This window comes from Scomber scombrus, chromosome 14 (genome assembly GCF_963691925.1).
Source record: "Scomber scombrus chromosome 14, fScoSco1.1, whole genome shotgun sequence".
NCBI lineage: Eukaryota > Metazoa > Chordata > Actinopteri > Scombriformes > Scombridae > Scomber > Scomber scombrus.
The window spans coordinates 1,265,001-1,282,712 of record NC_084983.1 but is presented as its reverse complement, the minus strand read 5'-3'; the positions used below and the strand labels follow the sequence as shown (position 1 = coordinate 1,282,712).

At 39.2% G+C, this 17,712-nt stretch overlaps 1 protein-coding gene across 3 annotated transcripts in view; it reads right to left on the bottom strand.

Annotated features, from left to right (window-relative positions):
• Window positions 1-17,712, bottom strand: part of cblb (Cbl proto-oncogene B, E3 ubiquitin protein ligase) — a 62,016-nt gene that overhangs the window by 16,283 nt on the left and 28,021 nt on the right. For all 3 annotated transcript variants that reach the window (XM_062432740.1, XM_062432742.1, XM_062432741.1), the window contains exons 6-9: window positions 14,400-14,521; window positions 5,377-5,514; window positions 3,735-3,822; window positions 2,832-2,963 (exon numbers count right to left, since the gene is read on the bottom strand). In XM_062432740.1, coding sequence (XP_062288724.1) covers window positions 2,832-2,963; window positions 3,735-3,822; window positions 5,377-5,514; window positions 14,400-14,521 — 480 coding nt within the window. The remainder of the gene's footprint in view (window positions 1-2,831; window positions 2,964-3,734; window positions 3,823-5,376; window positions 5,515-14,399; window positions 14,522-17,712) is intronic.

Genomic DNA, 17,712 nt, shown 5'->3' with positions numbered 1-17,712 from the left:
CTATCAAGGTCCTACTCTGCTATGAGTTAGAGTTGCTGTAAGGTTCCCACCTCCTAAATTTTACCCGGAAATTAAAGTTGTTATGTTGAACCTGTTAGCAAACAGTTTGAGTTGTGTTTGTTTCCACCTGATGAATGTAAGTCCAATCTTCACTCTGCTTTCAGCTCCGATTTGGTCATTAAGCTGCTAAATGCTTCACTATGTTCACCAGCTAGTCACTAACTGTCTGTCTGCTGTAGTGTACAGTGGCTTTTTGTTTGTTTGTGTTTGTGTCACTATGGATAACTAACTACAACTTGCCACAATCATCAGTAAGATGCATTTCCTTACATACACAGCAGAATATCTAATGAAACCTACAGTCTGGTAAAAACACGATACAGAAAAGCCCCTGTGAATCATTCTGAGCTCTAACTACATTGATTCAGGCTAAAACTAATAGCTAGAGTAAGGGAACCCTTTCGTGTGCCCCCATACTCAACAGAGATCAAAAACAGTCATTCAATAGAACAGGATGTGGAATTACATCAGCTAGCTGTGAGTGAGGAGAGCATGTCTGTTCCATCCCAGCTGACTAATACACATAGCGAGAGGAAAGTCAGGGAACCACCACTGAGTCAACGACCCGAACCGACCGGCGCTGGGTTAGTCACTGTCACAGGGGTAGGAGGGTTCCCTCTTTCTCTCTGACTCACACTTTAGCTAACGTGGAGGAAAATACTTCATTATAGAAGCACAAACACACACACACACACACACACAGACAGACACACACACACACACACACACCCGAACACACACACGCAAACACGCTGGCAGACGTCATTGAATCACTGACTGAGGTTGTGGAGGAGGTGGGGTCACATTGAGTTGTCATAACAGGAAGTATGACAAACAAACACTGTGAATGTGGGTGCTGCTGAATCCCGCTGTTTACAAAGCAGAGGACTGATGGCTGGAAAGACTGCACTCATTTTTCAGAGTAAAGCCACCCAAGAAAAATCTTTCCAGCTTTGTAACCATGAAACTAAACCACTGGAGACCTGCGCAGCAAACCCAACACTAATGTGTGTGTGTGCTATCCAAAAAGCTGTCGGAGACGTTGAGTTTTTTTGGGTTTTTTTTCCAAAATGAGTCTACAAAAATCTACAATCCATATAAGGAGATGCCAAAATTCATATTTTTATAATCATTTTTATATAATATCATATGAGTCATGTGAGGACTGACTGCATACTTTTCAGAATCATGTGTGTCATTTTAATTTCAACATCAATATCGTAATCCTATTCAGTCTGTGAGGTTATGCGTGTGTAAGTGTATGTCTCTGTCTCTGTGTCTGTATATACAGTAGCTATATAAGTTAATATGTAGCATTGTATGTGTACATATACTTTATGTGTAACTTAGCCAGTGTTCTTATAATTTGGTCTTATTGTAAAGTAGTTTTGATTTCATTTATTTATACTGTATGATCAACATGTTCACTGATTTATTTTAGAAGCACTTTGTAAGAGCTGTTTGGTGCTATATAAATAAACTTTATCATTATAAAAGAAATACATTTGAAAATATGTAATGATGTAAAACATGTCACTCATTTACACTACTCTGACTAACACTCCGCAATGGAACAGTCCATTATAAATGGAAACTATTATAGACCTGTCTGAATGAGAAACAAAGTGCTCACAACTTCATGTAGAAAACTTGCACTCTCTGTCCTCTGAATCATCTTCCATGTCCTCCCTCGCAAAGCCTCCACTGCCAAACAACTGAAGCAGTTTGAAAGCAGTGTTGAGATATGGTTTGTATAACATATCAAAATGTAATATACATAATACAAAAAACTGTTTTAATAAGCTGAAAAATATTCCAGTTAGAAATCAGAATGACGCAAGTGATTTGTTTCACATGCGTAACTACTACTACTACGTCCACTGACTATGACACTAACTATGACAGTGAGCAACAAAAAAACCTTTTGGGCTTGTTTCCAGGCCTGCAGAATGAAAGTGAGTGTGTCCCTGCCAGAGATCAATAACATCAGGGTCAGTGCAATGCAGAACTCAACATGTCTGGAGAGTCATTGCAATGTCCCCACAACACATATGTCCCACGCAGAGGAGGAGGAGGAGGAGGAGGAAAGAGGTATGAAAGATGGAGGTGGAGAGGGAGGAGAGGAGGGAATCTCTGGACTTAATGCTAATGACTCATTAGAGGAAGGTAATTGCAAACACACTTTGTTGGCAAGGCCTCCGATACACGAACGAGCGCACAAGCACAATGAACACAGCAGTGTGTGACTATGTGCTGAGAGATGCACACATTACAGGAAAAAAGAGCACACAGCAGGAGGCAGAAAAACACATGCAGAAACACTGGAATATACTGTGTGCACACACTCTCAGTTTTCACTTCCGTTACTGACTGATATGTGGAAATTTGATTAGGACAGATGCAAGGACACAGGGAGGAAGTGAGGGAGGGAGGGATGGAGGGATGGAGGGAGAGAGGGTTCTCTTGTCCATGGATCTGTCACTGAAGGCTGAAAGCTGCTTCCATTATTCAGCACTCTTTGTTCACTTACATGCAGATTATTAATTATCTTTATTCTTAAGGATTAATTAAAAATATCACTGATGGCAGTTTCAAAAAGAGTTAAAATGTTAATTTCTTAGATGTGAGGCTCTGGTGTTTTTCAGAGATGACATGATGACCCCTTAATCTCCTGCGTACATGAACACTAATTGTCCAAAGCCACACATGTACCCCTCTGTTCATATATCTGATCTCCAGTTGAGTTTATGCAGTTCGGTTCATTACAATACCTGCCAGGCAGAGAGACAGGAAGTACACATGAGGTGACCGCAGGGTTCGATCTTGACGTCTTTGTCGTTCTCAGCGCAGATCTTACAGAGCTGGAAGGTGGAGCCCATTTCACAGTACAGCTCATACTGCTCCTGTTCAGGCAGAACAAACTCCTGTTAGTCATCAGTGATGCACGTATCAAACTATAGATGAGAGCAGACACTAAACTATACACACACATTATGGACACCGTGACCATAATGTCAAATCTCACTATGTTTAAGGGACTTTCCAGCACTTAAATGAGAGCTATTCAATGAGCTTACATCATCATAGTTGCCAAAAAAGGGGTGAATGGTCTATTTTTCACGTCACTTAGTCAGAGAGAAAATATATGTAAAAATAAATAAATAAATAAAATAAAAAATCACACGAAAATCATCTTTTATTTGATCCATCTGTAAAAACCTAATGATACTCTCTGACTTCCCATGTTTGAAGTTCACTTCTCAAAATATCATATGAGAAATTCACAGCCACAAAATGCCAGCCTGTAATATTTGCATCACTTATTATCTGGTCAAAGTAGGCTCTACAACAGATGATTGACAGTTCCTCTGGCCTGGTCTGGTCTTTGCTGGAAAAATGTGGTAGCAGCTCTGGAAAAATAATCATGTTTCTGTCTCACTATGCACAAAACACAACACTTTCTGAATAAATGTGAGACATGCAAAAAAGCCACGCAGCTGCAGAATCATGTTTCATTTCACGTTTGACTGAGCAGCCTGCTACATATTTGATCAGGTTCAATCAGCTGTCAGTAAATGTTTTCCACACTTAAATATCACATTGAAAACTGAGCTTAAAGAATGTATTCTAGCTTTGTGAGGCTAAAAAACATGCCATCATATTTTCAAACCCACTTGTGTCACTTTGATGTGATCATGAGGTGTCGGCTCACATAAACCAGAGAGGTCAGGATTGTAGCTGCGACCATCAGGAAACAAGTAGCTGCAAATGAGACAAAAAGAATCATTTCAACAATGTTACCAGAGTTCAAACACACATCAAGTCTGTCTGAAATAGTTAAATGTTTGAATTTACATGTAGTATGGTGGCCCCTAAGGATAAAACACATTGGGGAAAAAAAACACTTTGAAAAACATGCAGAAGTGGAAATAAACAAGGGTTTAAAGTTTGTGTTTCTGTGTATGTATTTTACAATTGATTTTTGAATTTATAGCATATTTCCTTATGTTAATGTTTGTGCTTTTGCTTTGTTGTGTATTTTGTCCTTAGGGGCCACAGTAGAAAAGGGATTTTTACATTTCATAGCAACAATACTGTTCACATGTAAGTGTAAATAACATACTAAGCAAGTACACTACACAACCTAACTACAAGCAGCAGTAGGAATACTTAATAATGATACTTAAGGAGATCATGTAATTTGTTGTGTATCTGTCTGGAACTCATCTCTGGACCCATCAGCCTGATATGTTTTGTGCACATTGATGACTGTATGATCATTGACCTCTCATGGTTGCTGTGATACACACTATTTATAAAAATGTATTGTTTTTATAAGACGATTTTTTATGAGCTTGTCTTAAAACTGAGACAGCTTAAAGAAAACTGAGACAATACAATACAAAAACACTTTGCATACATCTATACAAGAACACTTTCACATCTGGTCGAGGTCTGCACTCTTGTAGTTGTACTTGAAGTGCTGTATTATAGAGTTTACTTATCCTGGATCCAGACTGACACAAAATATCAGCTATCACCAGATCACTACAACCCCTGAATAAAAAACGTATGATGTATTTTAACAATATGTCTGTGTGCATGGAATACAAACTAAAACATAGCCTCCAGCTATTACTACAAAAATGGCAAACTCTTTCCCACTTAATTTATTTTTCTAAAATTACATTTTAATCATTTTGTAACATAAGCATGTGTGTGAGTAACCACTATGATTGACATTTGAAAGAACGACTGATGGGAACTTCACTTCCCCAACAGTTACTGGGGTCTCCCCGCTTGATCAAAAACAGACGTGCTTCAAACAGAACCCCCTCTTCCTCCTCCCCCTCCTCTCCACAGCTACAATGGACTTTAAGAAAACACTGCACTCCTTGAACACCCTCAGCCTTGTGATTGACGGTAGGGAGAAGCAAGATGCAGCACGCTAAAAGGAAGGAAAGCATGTTTGATTTGTCTGAGGGGGGGGGCTGTCAGATGATCAGGTGTGATAGGAACAGATGGCCTCGCTGAATGATTTGAAGCTCAAACACGTCCTCCTGTCTGGCTGAGACGAACACTGTTGTTTCATCTAGGAAGTGGCTTTCAGAAAAGAGTTACTCCTTCAAGAAGCATCGCACCCCGTTCTGCCACAACACAGTTCAAGTCTATGCAAATCAGATGTGGCTGACTCAGACACGCTTGATCGTTTCTCATTTGTATACAGCTCGAACACAGTGGAGAGTTTAACACAACTGATCAATATACAAAGAGCCACAGAGCTAGAGACAGAGAGTGTGTGATGGGTTTACGTACAAGCCCTCCCTGTAGCCATCGATGAGGGCCTGGAACAGCGGCTTGTTGTGGGGGATGGTCTGCAGTATGTTGGCATCATTGGTCACATAGCCGATGGCCCACTGGCCCAGCCTCGTACAACTCAGTCTGAAGATGTAACTGTTAGAGGAGAGAAAGAGGAGAGGACATCATTCATACACACACTGCAGAATAGAACATGTATAACTAATCTAAAGGTTTCCTGTAATATAGAAGCAGGTAGCTCCAGGTCATGCAGAGGTGCCTTAAACCTGGATTCTCTCTGATGGCCAAGAGGGGGCGACTCCACTGCCTCCAAAAAGAAGTCAGATTGTATAAACATCTATGAGAAAAGACCCGACTTCTCACTTCTCACTCACAGTAAACAGTTAGTTGCGTAATTAGTTTGTGCTTTCAGTTGCTAGTTATTAGTATTATTAGTAAATTGTGGTCCCATTGGTATGCTTTGGTATGCTTAGGGCATAGCTATGTTGTGATTGACAAGTCGCTACCACGGCAACAGCGTCGGATCAGTAATGTAACCATTTAACGTAATGGTTTTAACGTCATGAAAGTTAAATGTAACATTTTGGTGGACTAAAACCAATTTCAGTGTTTGGTTGTAATAAAAAAAACCTCTTAGGAGTACAGTTCAGTTTTTCTAGCGATTACATTTTGTTTGAATGGTTTTAAGCCTGTTTATTGCTAGTGAAAATTATTTTTTAGCAATTAGCATTATCATAGTAGTTAATCATAGACTGTAAATGCACAGTGCTAACCAAGGTAGCAGCTTTTGTCCTAATATGGTCACTTCTGACTCCAAAAAGATGGTGACAGTCAAAATGCAATCTGGAGGCTTTAAAACTGGAGTCCCAAACCAACAGTTATTTCCTACAGTCTATGCTAGTATTGTATTAAAACACTGAAATAGCAGTGAATGGACTACTGTAAATCTTAAATACTTTATGTACTTTTAATAATAAATTTTTTTTTTTAAATAAATGTGAAAACAATCACAAGTTGACTAATTAGAAATAATTTCTATTTCTGAATCTCTAAGCTGAATCATAACATGACTGTATATTGTGTATTTATTGGAACACTGCATCAGGAACTGCCACACAGTATTTATAGCTTATTATAATTTATTCTATAATACTTACATACAATACTACATTCTGATCTGTATTCTTATGAATTCTTCTTCTATTAATTCTATTAATCTTCTGTAGTTGCTCTTATTATTTATTGTATTTTATTTGTTGTATCTGTGTATGTTTATACTGTATGAATTTTGATATAAATGACAGTGAGTTTATCTGTAATAAATGTTCTATATGAATACAATTGCATTGCCTCATCTAAGCTAGTTTGCAACACCAATCCCTGTATTGGCTTTTATACAAATACACACAACTCAACAGGAAGACTCATATAAAAACACAAGTGTAGTATAAACTACTAAAAGGCATCTGATCACTCTACATGTATGTGTGGTTTAACATATATCTGTTTGTGTTTTACACATGAAGAGACTCATCATACATTTCCAATATGGTGATCCATATAGAATCAGGTATATTATCATTCAACACCAATTACTTTTGTACATAATGTTACTATTTTTTGACTATTTTTTACCACTATTATTTGTTTCTTTTGATTGCTCTTTTCTATTTTACTATCCACTTGCTACTGCATTAATGTAAATTTCCCCACTGTGGGACTAATAAAGGAATATCTTATCTTATCATACTGTACACTGTATATATATCAATACCAGAGAATGGCATCATTCTTAGTGATGCCATGATAAAGATTTCGACCAGTCATATTGGTTTTTAAAGACCAGTGAGCAATCACATGTTCATCGACTGCATATTGACTTTTAGCTGTGTGGTCTATAATCAACACTACTAACACATATACAGTATGCTATATGTTCTTCAATATCCCCTCCATCTGTTAACCTTACTATACTCTCACAGCTTTTAGTAGCATATTGTAACAGTGAAATACATTATACCATTATGACTTTATAGATTCTACAGGATATCACAGTTAACAGCATTTTCCCATTTCTGCACAATGTAGGTACCCAATTTCCAAAATACTGAGAGTATAATATATTTCTCCTGTCCTCCACAGTGCCCAGTTGTCACTCTCTTGTTCTTTATAGTGTTGTTTTTGCCACTGTACCTACATGTAGGTATCAATAGGAAACAATACGTATTTTATTGAGCCCTGAAATGACACAGTAAATAACAGGCTGTATGATAAAGTGTTACTATGTTCAGCCAGCCACTTTATCATTTGCTCACTTTTCATGTAATGCTTCTGGCTTGTTATCAGTCAACACAGAGCAGTGCATGCTAGTCTCAGCACTGATCCATCTGTACTCATGATAATGTCTGCTAAACATGTCAGCTATCTTCACAGAACTTGGTGTGTTGTTTTTTCCCCACTTTAAACACACCAGGTCTTCATAAGATTCAACATGGTTAGTCCTCATACTTACACACAACACACTGGTTCAGCTCTACTTCAGCACCAGGTTTCTTTAATCCACTATCCTGAGCTTTCTCATTTAGAAAGCCGACCGCAACCTGGTTACTTAAGTGCATGTAAACACACAATGTTTCAAGAGTCATAACAAATAAAGCAGACTCTGATCTGTGTAACTGAAAAGCTCCTTCAGCTGCACTGAAACCATAAAAGAGACTCGCTCACACTCACAGTGAGAGCATGGACTCACACTGTGTAGTAAGTCCTAATAACTACTACTACTATTGCTACTGCTATGTGTGTGTGCGTGTGTCCGTGTGTGTATGTATCTATGTGTGTCCGTGTGTATCTATGTTTGTACGTGTGTCCGTTTGTATCTATGTGTGTAAGTGTGTGTGTGTGTGTGTGTACGTGTGTGTACGTGTGTATGTATGTCCGTGTGTATCTATGTGTGTATGTATGTGCGTACGTACGCGTGTACATGTGTGTGTACGTGTGTCCGTGTGTATCTATGTGTGTACGTGTGTATTTATGTGTGTACGTGTGTCCGTTTGTATCTATGTGTGTAAGTGTGTGTGTGTGTACGTGTGTGTACGTGTGTGTACGTATGTCCGTGTGTATCTATGTGTGTATGTATGTGCGTACGTGTGTACATGTGTGTGTATGTGTGTACGTGTGTATGTGTGTACTTGTGTACCTATGTGTGTACGTGTGTGTGCAAGTGTGTACGTGTGTGTATGTGTGTCCATGTGTGTGTATGTGTGTACGTGTGTATCTATGTGTGTACGTGTGTATTTAAGTGTGTGCGTGTACGAGTGTGTGTGTATTTGCTGTGGGCAAAGAGAGACAGAGAGAGAGAGAGACAGAGAGAGAGAGAGAGAGAGAGAGAGAGAGAGAGAGAGAGAGAGAGAGAGAGAGAGAGAGAGAGAGAGAGAGAGAGAGAGAGAGAGAGAGACTGCATCAAAAGAAACAAGATGCAGAGAACACATTTTTGATCAAAAAGAGGCTTTTGGTGGTTTAACAAATAGAAGATGGACATGGAACCTTCATTAGGACAGCTGTGGATCATTAAATGGAGAGAACTGAGTCCTTTAGATTTGCCTTATTACAGGAGGGACATTCTATTAACTTTTATTTAACACTTTTTGGCATCAATTCATCAACAGTCATATCTGTGCAATCCCTGGAATTAATGCTAATAGCCTTTTAAATATCCCCATAATTCAACTGCACAGACCTGATGTCATCCATGGCACCTGAATGACCACTGGAGGGTAGAACAGATGAGATGATTACACCTCATCACACTTTGAGCATTAATGAACGAGCCGGTGACAAGAAAAAACAACGTCTGTGTTTCTATGCTAAAATATGAACTTTCTACCTTTCCCTTTGAAATGAAACGACAGGGCAACCAACAATGGTGCTTCTGCTGTGTCTTTAAAGCTTTATCACACAGGGATTTTCATGCGCAAATCACATCTGAATACAAAGGAAACAGCTCAGCACAAGATGCAACAATCTGAATGTGAATAAAGATGTGAAAAAAGAGAAAGAGTAGGTATTATAAATGCACTTCAGCTCAGCGCCGGGCTTAGAGCGGAGCCTTGACCACCATATGATCCCACCTCCAACAGCAACAAAGGCACCCAGCTAAATCCACCAGGGCTCAGACTGAGGGGAGATGTGGGAAGACAGTTTGAGAGTTTCAGTGATGCTAACAAGCTGTATTCTGCCACTGATTGGAAGAGTTTGGCTGAGGACAGTCTGCCTCTCTGTGTACAGACTGCAGTACTATAATACTCAATGCAGTCAAATATCACTGAAATAATGATGTGACATCTATGTTTTATGTGATTGTTTGATTGAGATATGATCAATACATCTGAGGCTGACTTTTCATCAATCTATAACATCTGTCTTTCTGTTCTGAACTGATTAAAGTGCATGCATAGACACGTGCGCGCATGTGTGTGTGTGTGTGTGTTTGTGTGTGTGTGTGTGTGTGTGTGTGTGTGTAAGTGCGGGCGTGTTTGTGTGTTGAGTGTGTCTCTGAGTGAGTCGAAGGGGTAACATGTAGTGGCTCATCAGATATGACTGTCCTCCCCCACACAGCTGTGTGTGTGTGTGTGTACATGGGTGTGTGTGTGTGGGTGTGTGTGTGTGTGTGTGTGTGTGTGTGTGTGTGTGTGTGTGTGTGTGTGTGTGTGTGTGTGTGTGTGTGTGTGTTGGTTCATTAAAATGGTATTTACATGATTCACTCGGGCATCAGCGTCCTTATACATTTGCATACTCAGACATACACCAGGCCCTTCCACGCTCACTTACAAACACAGGCAGACAGAGACACACACACACACACGCACAAACACACGCTTCCTGTCCTGTTATTATCCTCTCTGCTCTACCAAGCCACGACGCAGGACGGCTAATCACAGGGCGTGCACGGATCAGCTCGAGGCTACGCGAGCTGCTCTCAATAAATTAGCACTGTTGTTCAAGGTATTTTCTCCAGCTACTTTCTTTCCCCCACCAGGAAGCTGCCACGTGGACCTGAAGATTGGCACCGTACCAAATATGGCTTGTCAGCATTTGTTTCAGAGACCAGTGTGCAAGCTACTGCTAGACACACACTGCTCACACAGCCGCTTTATTTGCAACAATTATTTTCTATGAGGATACAGTGATTCCAATGAGATTTGACTTTTCCAGCTGAAAAAGAGGTGCACGCTTGCTGTCAGGCTGCATCTATCTGCATGCTTTTTTATTACAATACAATATCACTTTGACATTATGAGCATTCAATTTATGGCAACGGATGAGATCATTTTTTTTTTAAATTTCACACAGCATCTGCCTCTGCTTATGGAGGCTGTGAAAGATTCATTTTTCATTTTTTAGAATTCTACTGCTGTTTTCAATGAATCCAGGCCAGCTCCATTTCACTCATTCAAACAGATTCTTGTTGTCTGTTTAGGGATCATTTACACCCTACTGCTACCATAAGCTTTGAAACAAAGATATGACATGTTTTATGAATAAATACGACAGTAGCAAGGAGCACTGAGAGGGTTGTTTGGACTGCGGCTCAGAGGTGTGACAGTAAAACATGACCTGTTTATGACACACATAATCCCAAATGAAACTTCATACATTTTCTTTCTTTCTGACTGATATCAGTTGCCTTTGAGCCTGAGCTTTTTCTCAGGCCGTTTGCTACAGGACCAAAGTCATAAATATTCATGAGCATATGTGCAGACCGAGGAAATCAATGGTTATATCCGTGAAAATTGGATCCTAAAACAGCATGTTGACTTTCAAACCTGGCTGTGCGTCGGCACACAGATAACAACCAGGAAGCTGCGGGTGTCTGGCGGGAGGGGTTCCAATAAGTCAAGGGTAAACAAATCCTCAGTTTTTACCTCATGAAAGAGGCAGCACAGTGTTAATATAGTCCAACCCTCACATACATTTAAAGGCTCTGAAAACCTAATTTCTCCTTCAGCTTCTTATAAATGCTCAATAGATTCCACAGTATCAGCAGTCAAAGCCACATCAAATTTGATCATTTTATATAGAAGATGCCCCCTTTGGAAAATGATGATGTCACATGTTTCCATGCACCAATTGATCAATGTCATCAACAAATCAGATTCTGATGACAGTCATGGGTTTTTTGTTTATGTTGCCACCAAGAAACCACAGTCAATCAAATCTGATCAAAGCTCACCCACACAGTCCTGATCAAAGATTAGAGTTTGTTAGTTCAAGTCTTAAAGGTACAGGAGACTCAAAATCATGTTGGCCTATTTGTAGCTACATATATGTTGTTTATGAAAGTGTTCTTGCCAGCAGTGATTAGAAATGTCCATAATAACTGTTCATTGCTCACATGTTGTTTCTTTACATACATTTGTATCTACATTGTTTTAGAACCCTGCTTGTGAACCAGATAATAGATTGTATCTGATTTGTCAAAGGAAAACAAATGAGTTCATGTTGTTGGAATTTTGTCATTGTCATTAAAATATAAGTTTTTCTAATTAATTATGAAATGTGGGAGTTTTTTCTTGCCACTGTCACCGAGTGCTGCTCATGTAGGAATGTTGGGTTTCTGTAAATCAAATAAAAGAGTACGGTCTAGACCTGCTCTATGTGTGAAGTGCCTTGAGATAACTTTTGTTGTGATTTGCTATATGAATAAAGATTGATTGAAATGACAGTGATGTATACAGTTGTATGGAGAAGTTTAGACACTCCTTGACAAATAACTATAATGACAAACAACATATAATTGTGATTTTTTTAATTGAAAAGATTAAGATGTAAACACAGCCTCTCTAGTTGATAAATAAATGAATCAAAATTGTACCATGAGCAAAGTTTTAAGCACCCTAAGAGTCTCAGACCTTAATCAGCTTGTTAGGCCTGAGGCAAGTCAACAATAGTCATTAGGAAATGTCAGCTGGTGCCAGTTTTAAAGCTTTACAGACACTTACTCTTCAATCCTTGTTCAAACACTCAGCAACCATGAGTTCCTCTAAGCAGCTGTGTAAATCTGAAAATGAAAGTTATTGATACCAACAATGCAGGAGAAGGCTACAAGAAGATAGTTGAGAGTTGTCAGCTTGCGGTTACCACAGTGTGAAATGTAATTAAGAAAAGGCTGTTTAGGGGAACTGTGAGAGGTCATGATGAGAACTGGAAGACTGAGAAAACAGCTTGGATGCTGGTCAGAAAGGCAAATCAAAACCCCCATATGACTGTAGAAATCCTGCAGGCAGGTTTAGTAGATGTAGGAGTGATGGTGCAGCATTCCACTGTGCTCCTCATCATCAAATCTAATGTGAGAAGAATGCAACTAAACATCTACAGAAGCCTGATGCATTCAGGAAACAAGGAGGAAACAACACTCAACGCCAACTGTTAAACATAGGAATGGATCTTTCATGCGTTGTATTGCAGCCAGTGGAGCAGGAAACACTGCAAAGATGGAGGGAAGAATGGATTACACTCAATACCAGCAAAGTCTAGAAGCTGAAGCTGACAAGAGGATGGATTCTACAACACACCTCCAAATCCACCATGGACTACATCAAGAGGCACAAGCTGAAGGGTTTAGGAATGGCCCTCACAGTCCCCTGACTTACACATAAATGAAAATCTGTGGGTGGATCTTAAAAGAGCTATGCATGCAAGACTGCCCAAGAATACTGCAGAACTGGAAGCTTTTTGGAAGGAAGAAATGAGAGAAAATCCCAAATACAAGAACTGAAAGACTTTAGCTGGCAACACACAGTGTTTGTTGCCAAACTTTGCAAGCTGTGATATCTGCCAGAGGAGGTGTTACTAAGTACTGACTATGTAAAGTGCCCAAACTTATTTTCTTTCAATTTGTGACATAAAAAAGTATCTATGCATTCACGTTTGTTGTGTTTATATACATTCAAATAAAATAAATCACCAACATATGATATATGGGTCAATGACGTATAAGGATTTATTTAAAAATAATAAATACGGGAATATTTATTGCAGTAATTCAAACATTAAGAAAGGTTGAGTACACATAAATACATATTAAAATAGTAAATGAGGTGTTTTATGTGTTTTTCCATCTCGATGAATTAGAACTGACCTTAAAAAAGTCATGTGGTGCGACCGTGATCTATCTTAAAATAAATGAATTTAAGTGTTTCGAAACAAATTATTTGCATGTCCTTTAAGTTTTTGTAAATAATAATCTCATATTTATGTTCTATAATGTCACAGTTGCCTTCTTTAATGTATGTAAGACTTATTTTTCCTGTAAATTGCTTAAAAATGATTGAAAAAATTTAAAAATACAATTCAGTTAAGCATACTGTATCAGTGATTAATATTAAAAGTGATATTTTACTCTGAATTTAATACAGTTATTGGTTTTATTGGTCGCACCACATGATGTTTTGTCACTTTAAATAACAGAAAAATTACTAATAACTTGTGGTTTTTGAAAAGTAAAAGTGATTTCATATAAAGGAAAGGTACTACATATATATGGTATTTTTTAAATTCAATTTAAACCTTTTTCTAACTGAAAAAAATGCAGTTAGACTGAACATGTCATAGGCACATCATTGACCCATATGTCAAGGGGTCCCTACATTTGTGCATACAACTGTATTTGTTACCTACACATATTTTACAGTAACATCTATCAGGACATACCAGTAAAAGTTTGGACACACTTTCTCTTTCAGTGAATAGAGAAGGAGTGGCACTGTTATGTTAGAGAGGGGGGAATGACCTGCAGCAAAGGTCCTTTGCCAGTATCGAACCAGGGACGCTGCCATTATGTGGCATGCGCAGTTACCACTCAGCTACCAAGGCGCTCCAGGGAACATTTCCACATACATTCACCTCGAGTTTTGGAACTTCGACCATGTATAACACAGATATCTAACATCATCACAGGATAGAAAATCACAAAAATCATGATATTTCCTGTGTACGTTACACAAGCAGATGCCATACTGTACCTGCCAGGCTTGTTGATGTATTTGTGCAGTCGTGCTTTGACTTCATCATAGGTAAGGAAAGCCATGTAGCCAGGGTGTGTGACCGCCAGGAAATTCCAGTTCCTCAGAATTGATCCCCATGGCTGAAAAAGACCACCCAATACTGTTGTAAGTAAACAGGTGATTCTACATTTTACGTACATTTTCCTATTATCAGCATGAAGTCATGTTGAAGCAGTATTTGTGCCTCAATTAAGTGGCAGATAATATGTTGACTTGGCTGAAACTGACTGATCAGCCTGCAGTCAAATGAACACACACCAAACTGAATGAGAGAATGCAGAGGCTGGGGTCTGTGGGTTAGGGTTCTATCTGTCCAGCTCTGTAGCTGGGAGTTTGGGAAGCAGCTTGTGCGCTGCAGCACGTTGTGTTTGGCTTTGTTTACAGCTGGTTTGAGGTTTTCTGTAGGACACAGTTACACACATGCCAAAACATTTGATGTGGAAGAGAACTAGCTAACATCACTGCTGAGTTCTGGAGTCTCATTAATTGACTGCCCAACAGGAAAGCCTTAATAACTGATGCCCTGTGTGTAATATTACATACAAATATAGAAGGGTTAGGGCAAAACAGCAATTTAGCATCTGCATCTCCGTAATGACTGGCCAGCTCAGATTTGTGGGTGTTGTTACTGTTCAACCACACTCACTTCTTCATTATGAATCCAGAAATTCTGCACAAAAAATAAGACAGAGAAGCTGTTTACATCAAATCCCTAAATTAAGAGCACAAAGCTGTAGGGCATTGTGTTGGAGGGCCTAAGTGGTTCAGCCAGTTGGCTCCATCTGTTGCCAAGTGCCATAACATTCACCTCCATCCCGCCTGTTAGCTGGAGCCCACCAGGGGAAAATGATCTGCTGCCCTCACTGTGTAGCTGGTTTGGCAGAAGAAAAAAAAAACAAAAACTCACGGATACTGGAATTACTGGCCTATGGGACTGAAATGGCAAATGGAGCAAGCCCTAACCACTCTGAAAGTTTGTTGATCTGAGCTGTAAACTGGAGAGTGGCCCGGCCCAAAGAGGCAGGAGACAGACAAATGGAAAAAGTACTCACAGCTGAGTGGGACGCAGGCTGGAAAGCAAGTAAATCACCTTCCTCTCATTCTGTCCTTAAAGGTCAGAGCCCACATCAAGAGAGTGCCGGCAATTTCGTTTCCTATGGCTAATCAACACTTTTTTGTCGAGAATTTGCAGATGTCAGTTGAGCTGAACTGAGTTTTTTGGTACATTTTCCTCCTTTGTTCACCCACTCATTCTCACCTTCATGTGGGCCATCTGATCCCTGTCCTAATTCCCACCAGGATTCCCAAACAGTGAATCAACCAAAGCAGGTTCATGAGGTTGGCCACGGAGGACTGCCTCCACTGACACATATGCTACACCAGCCTGGACGTGGCTTCTCAGGAAGCAACTCAATAGCGACTCCAATCCACGACTACATTTTAGCTTTGCTTAACAGACCATTCACACTATTTCACACCATGAGTTGGTTAAATTTATGTGCAGTCAGCATTGTGAGCCTTTTTTCTGTCTGACCCTGATAAGAAACAACATCATCACTCTGATCATTCTTCACATGTTCACAGCCTCATCCATCATGTTCAGAGTAAGCATGAAAAGAACAAAGGTTCTACCAAAGTAAAACATCACTTTAAGGCCTCATCGCCCACACACCATCTTGAAGCCACATGGGCCAGTAAACTGTCAGCAGGAGGGGGCTGAAGCCACACACATCCAAACACCTCAAACAAGCATAAAAATAGACCCAAAAAAAACATCAAACAGAACAAATGATTTCTACATTTCTTCTGCTCCTATGCTGGTAACTTACTGTATCAAACCCACAAATAAGCTTTTGATGGTGCACGTGTTGTTGTTTCACTGTTCCGGTCACTGTGCTTTTTAAAAAAAAAACTTTTCCTGCGTCAAAGGAAATAGTGATGATGTGACTAAGAGTTTACATAAGTATTATTGTACTTGATGGAGCCATCTCCTTACAGTTCATTGTCTTCAACATCAATGCTCTGTGAACCATAACCTCTCAACCTGAAAAGCCTCACAATCCTCACTGTGACTCGCCCAGTGAAAATATGGTCTAAAAGCTTTTGCTTCCATCCCATCTCCACAACATGTGCTTGGACTGGGACCCTCTGCAGTGATGTCTGATGTATTGAAATGTTCTTGGCTGGTCTAAACTACATCAGGGAGTGATGGGCTAAAGAAGACATGAGGCAATCTGCAGTGTTAACAATTCATTCAACACTCAGATGCATTAGACAAGGTTTATTACTTTATATACTTTAAGGTAATCTAAACTACTGTAAACACCACCTGTTCACACAGTCATTAAGATAAAGCCACTATGTATCTATTTATATATTTTCACTTAAAATATGTGCAATAACAGAAACTCAGGTACATTATCATTTGACACCAATATTACTTTGTACATAATGTTACTATATTTTTACAATATTCTTTATTACTATTGTTGTTTGTTTTATTGTTTGTGTACTTACTTATTATTTATTGTTCTTTATTCTGCTTATTGATGCTTTTCTATTTTTTTATTGGCCACTTGCTGCTGTAATAATGTCCCCACTGTGGGATTAATAAAGGAATATCTTATCTTATCTTATCACAGGGTTTCAAGCTGTCTGAGTGTGACACCGTCTTGGTCGGCCATCTTTAACACCCTCGGTGTATCTGTTAGCCTTGTGGCTACTCTCTTTGTTACGTATGTGAGCATCGTGTATATTCTGTTAATGGAATCTATGATGGAGTGTGATGTACTGTGATTAAATACCATCTGTTCAAATACAATGCATGAGTGTGATCTGATGTGTATGTGTCTTACGTGTTGTTTGTGCGCTGTTCTTTACTCATGTGATAGTGTGGGCTTCTACTTGTTAACATAAAGTCACAACTCTGCATCTTTAACACATCTTCCTGTTTTCATGACTGTGGTGGTGCATCCTCGGGGTTCTCAGAAAAACATTAGTCCTCATAGCTTCCCCTATTTTCATGACACATTAGAAATGAAATGTCATTCTGGTTAATCTGTGGTGTCATTTTAACAGCATTGCTATCTTGCTATCTCACATCAAACCGTAAAATGCAATCCAAAGTCAAATGGATGCTGCAAACATATTTTGTGTTAAGAATTCCACACAAAGATGATGTGTGCAAAAAGAACACAACTAGAGTCACTGCATTTAAATGTCTAAATCTATTGATAACAATACCAACCCAAATTAAAATGCTGTGTGAGGA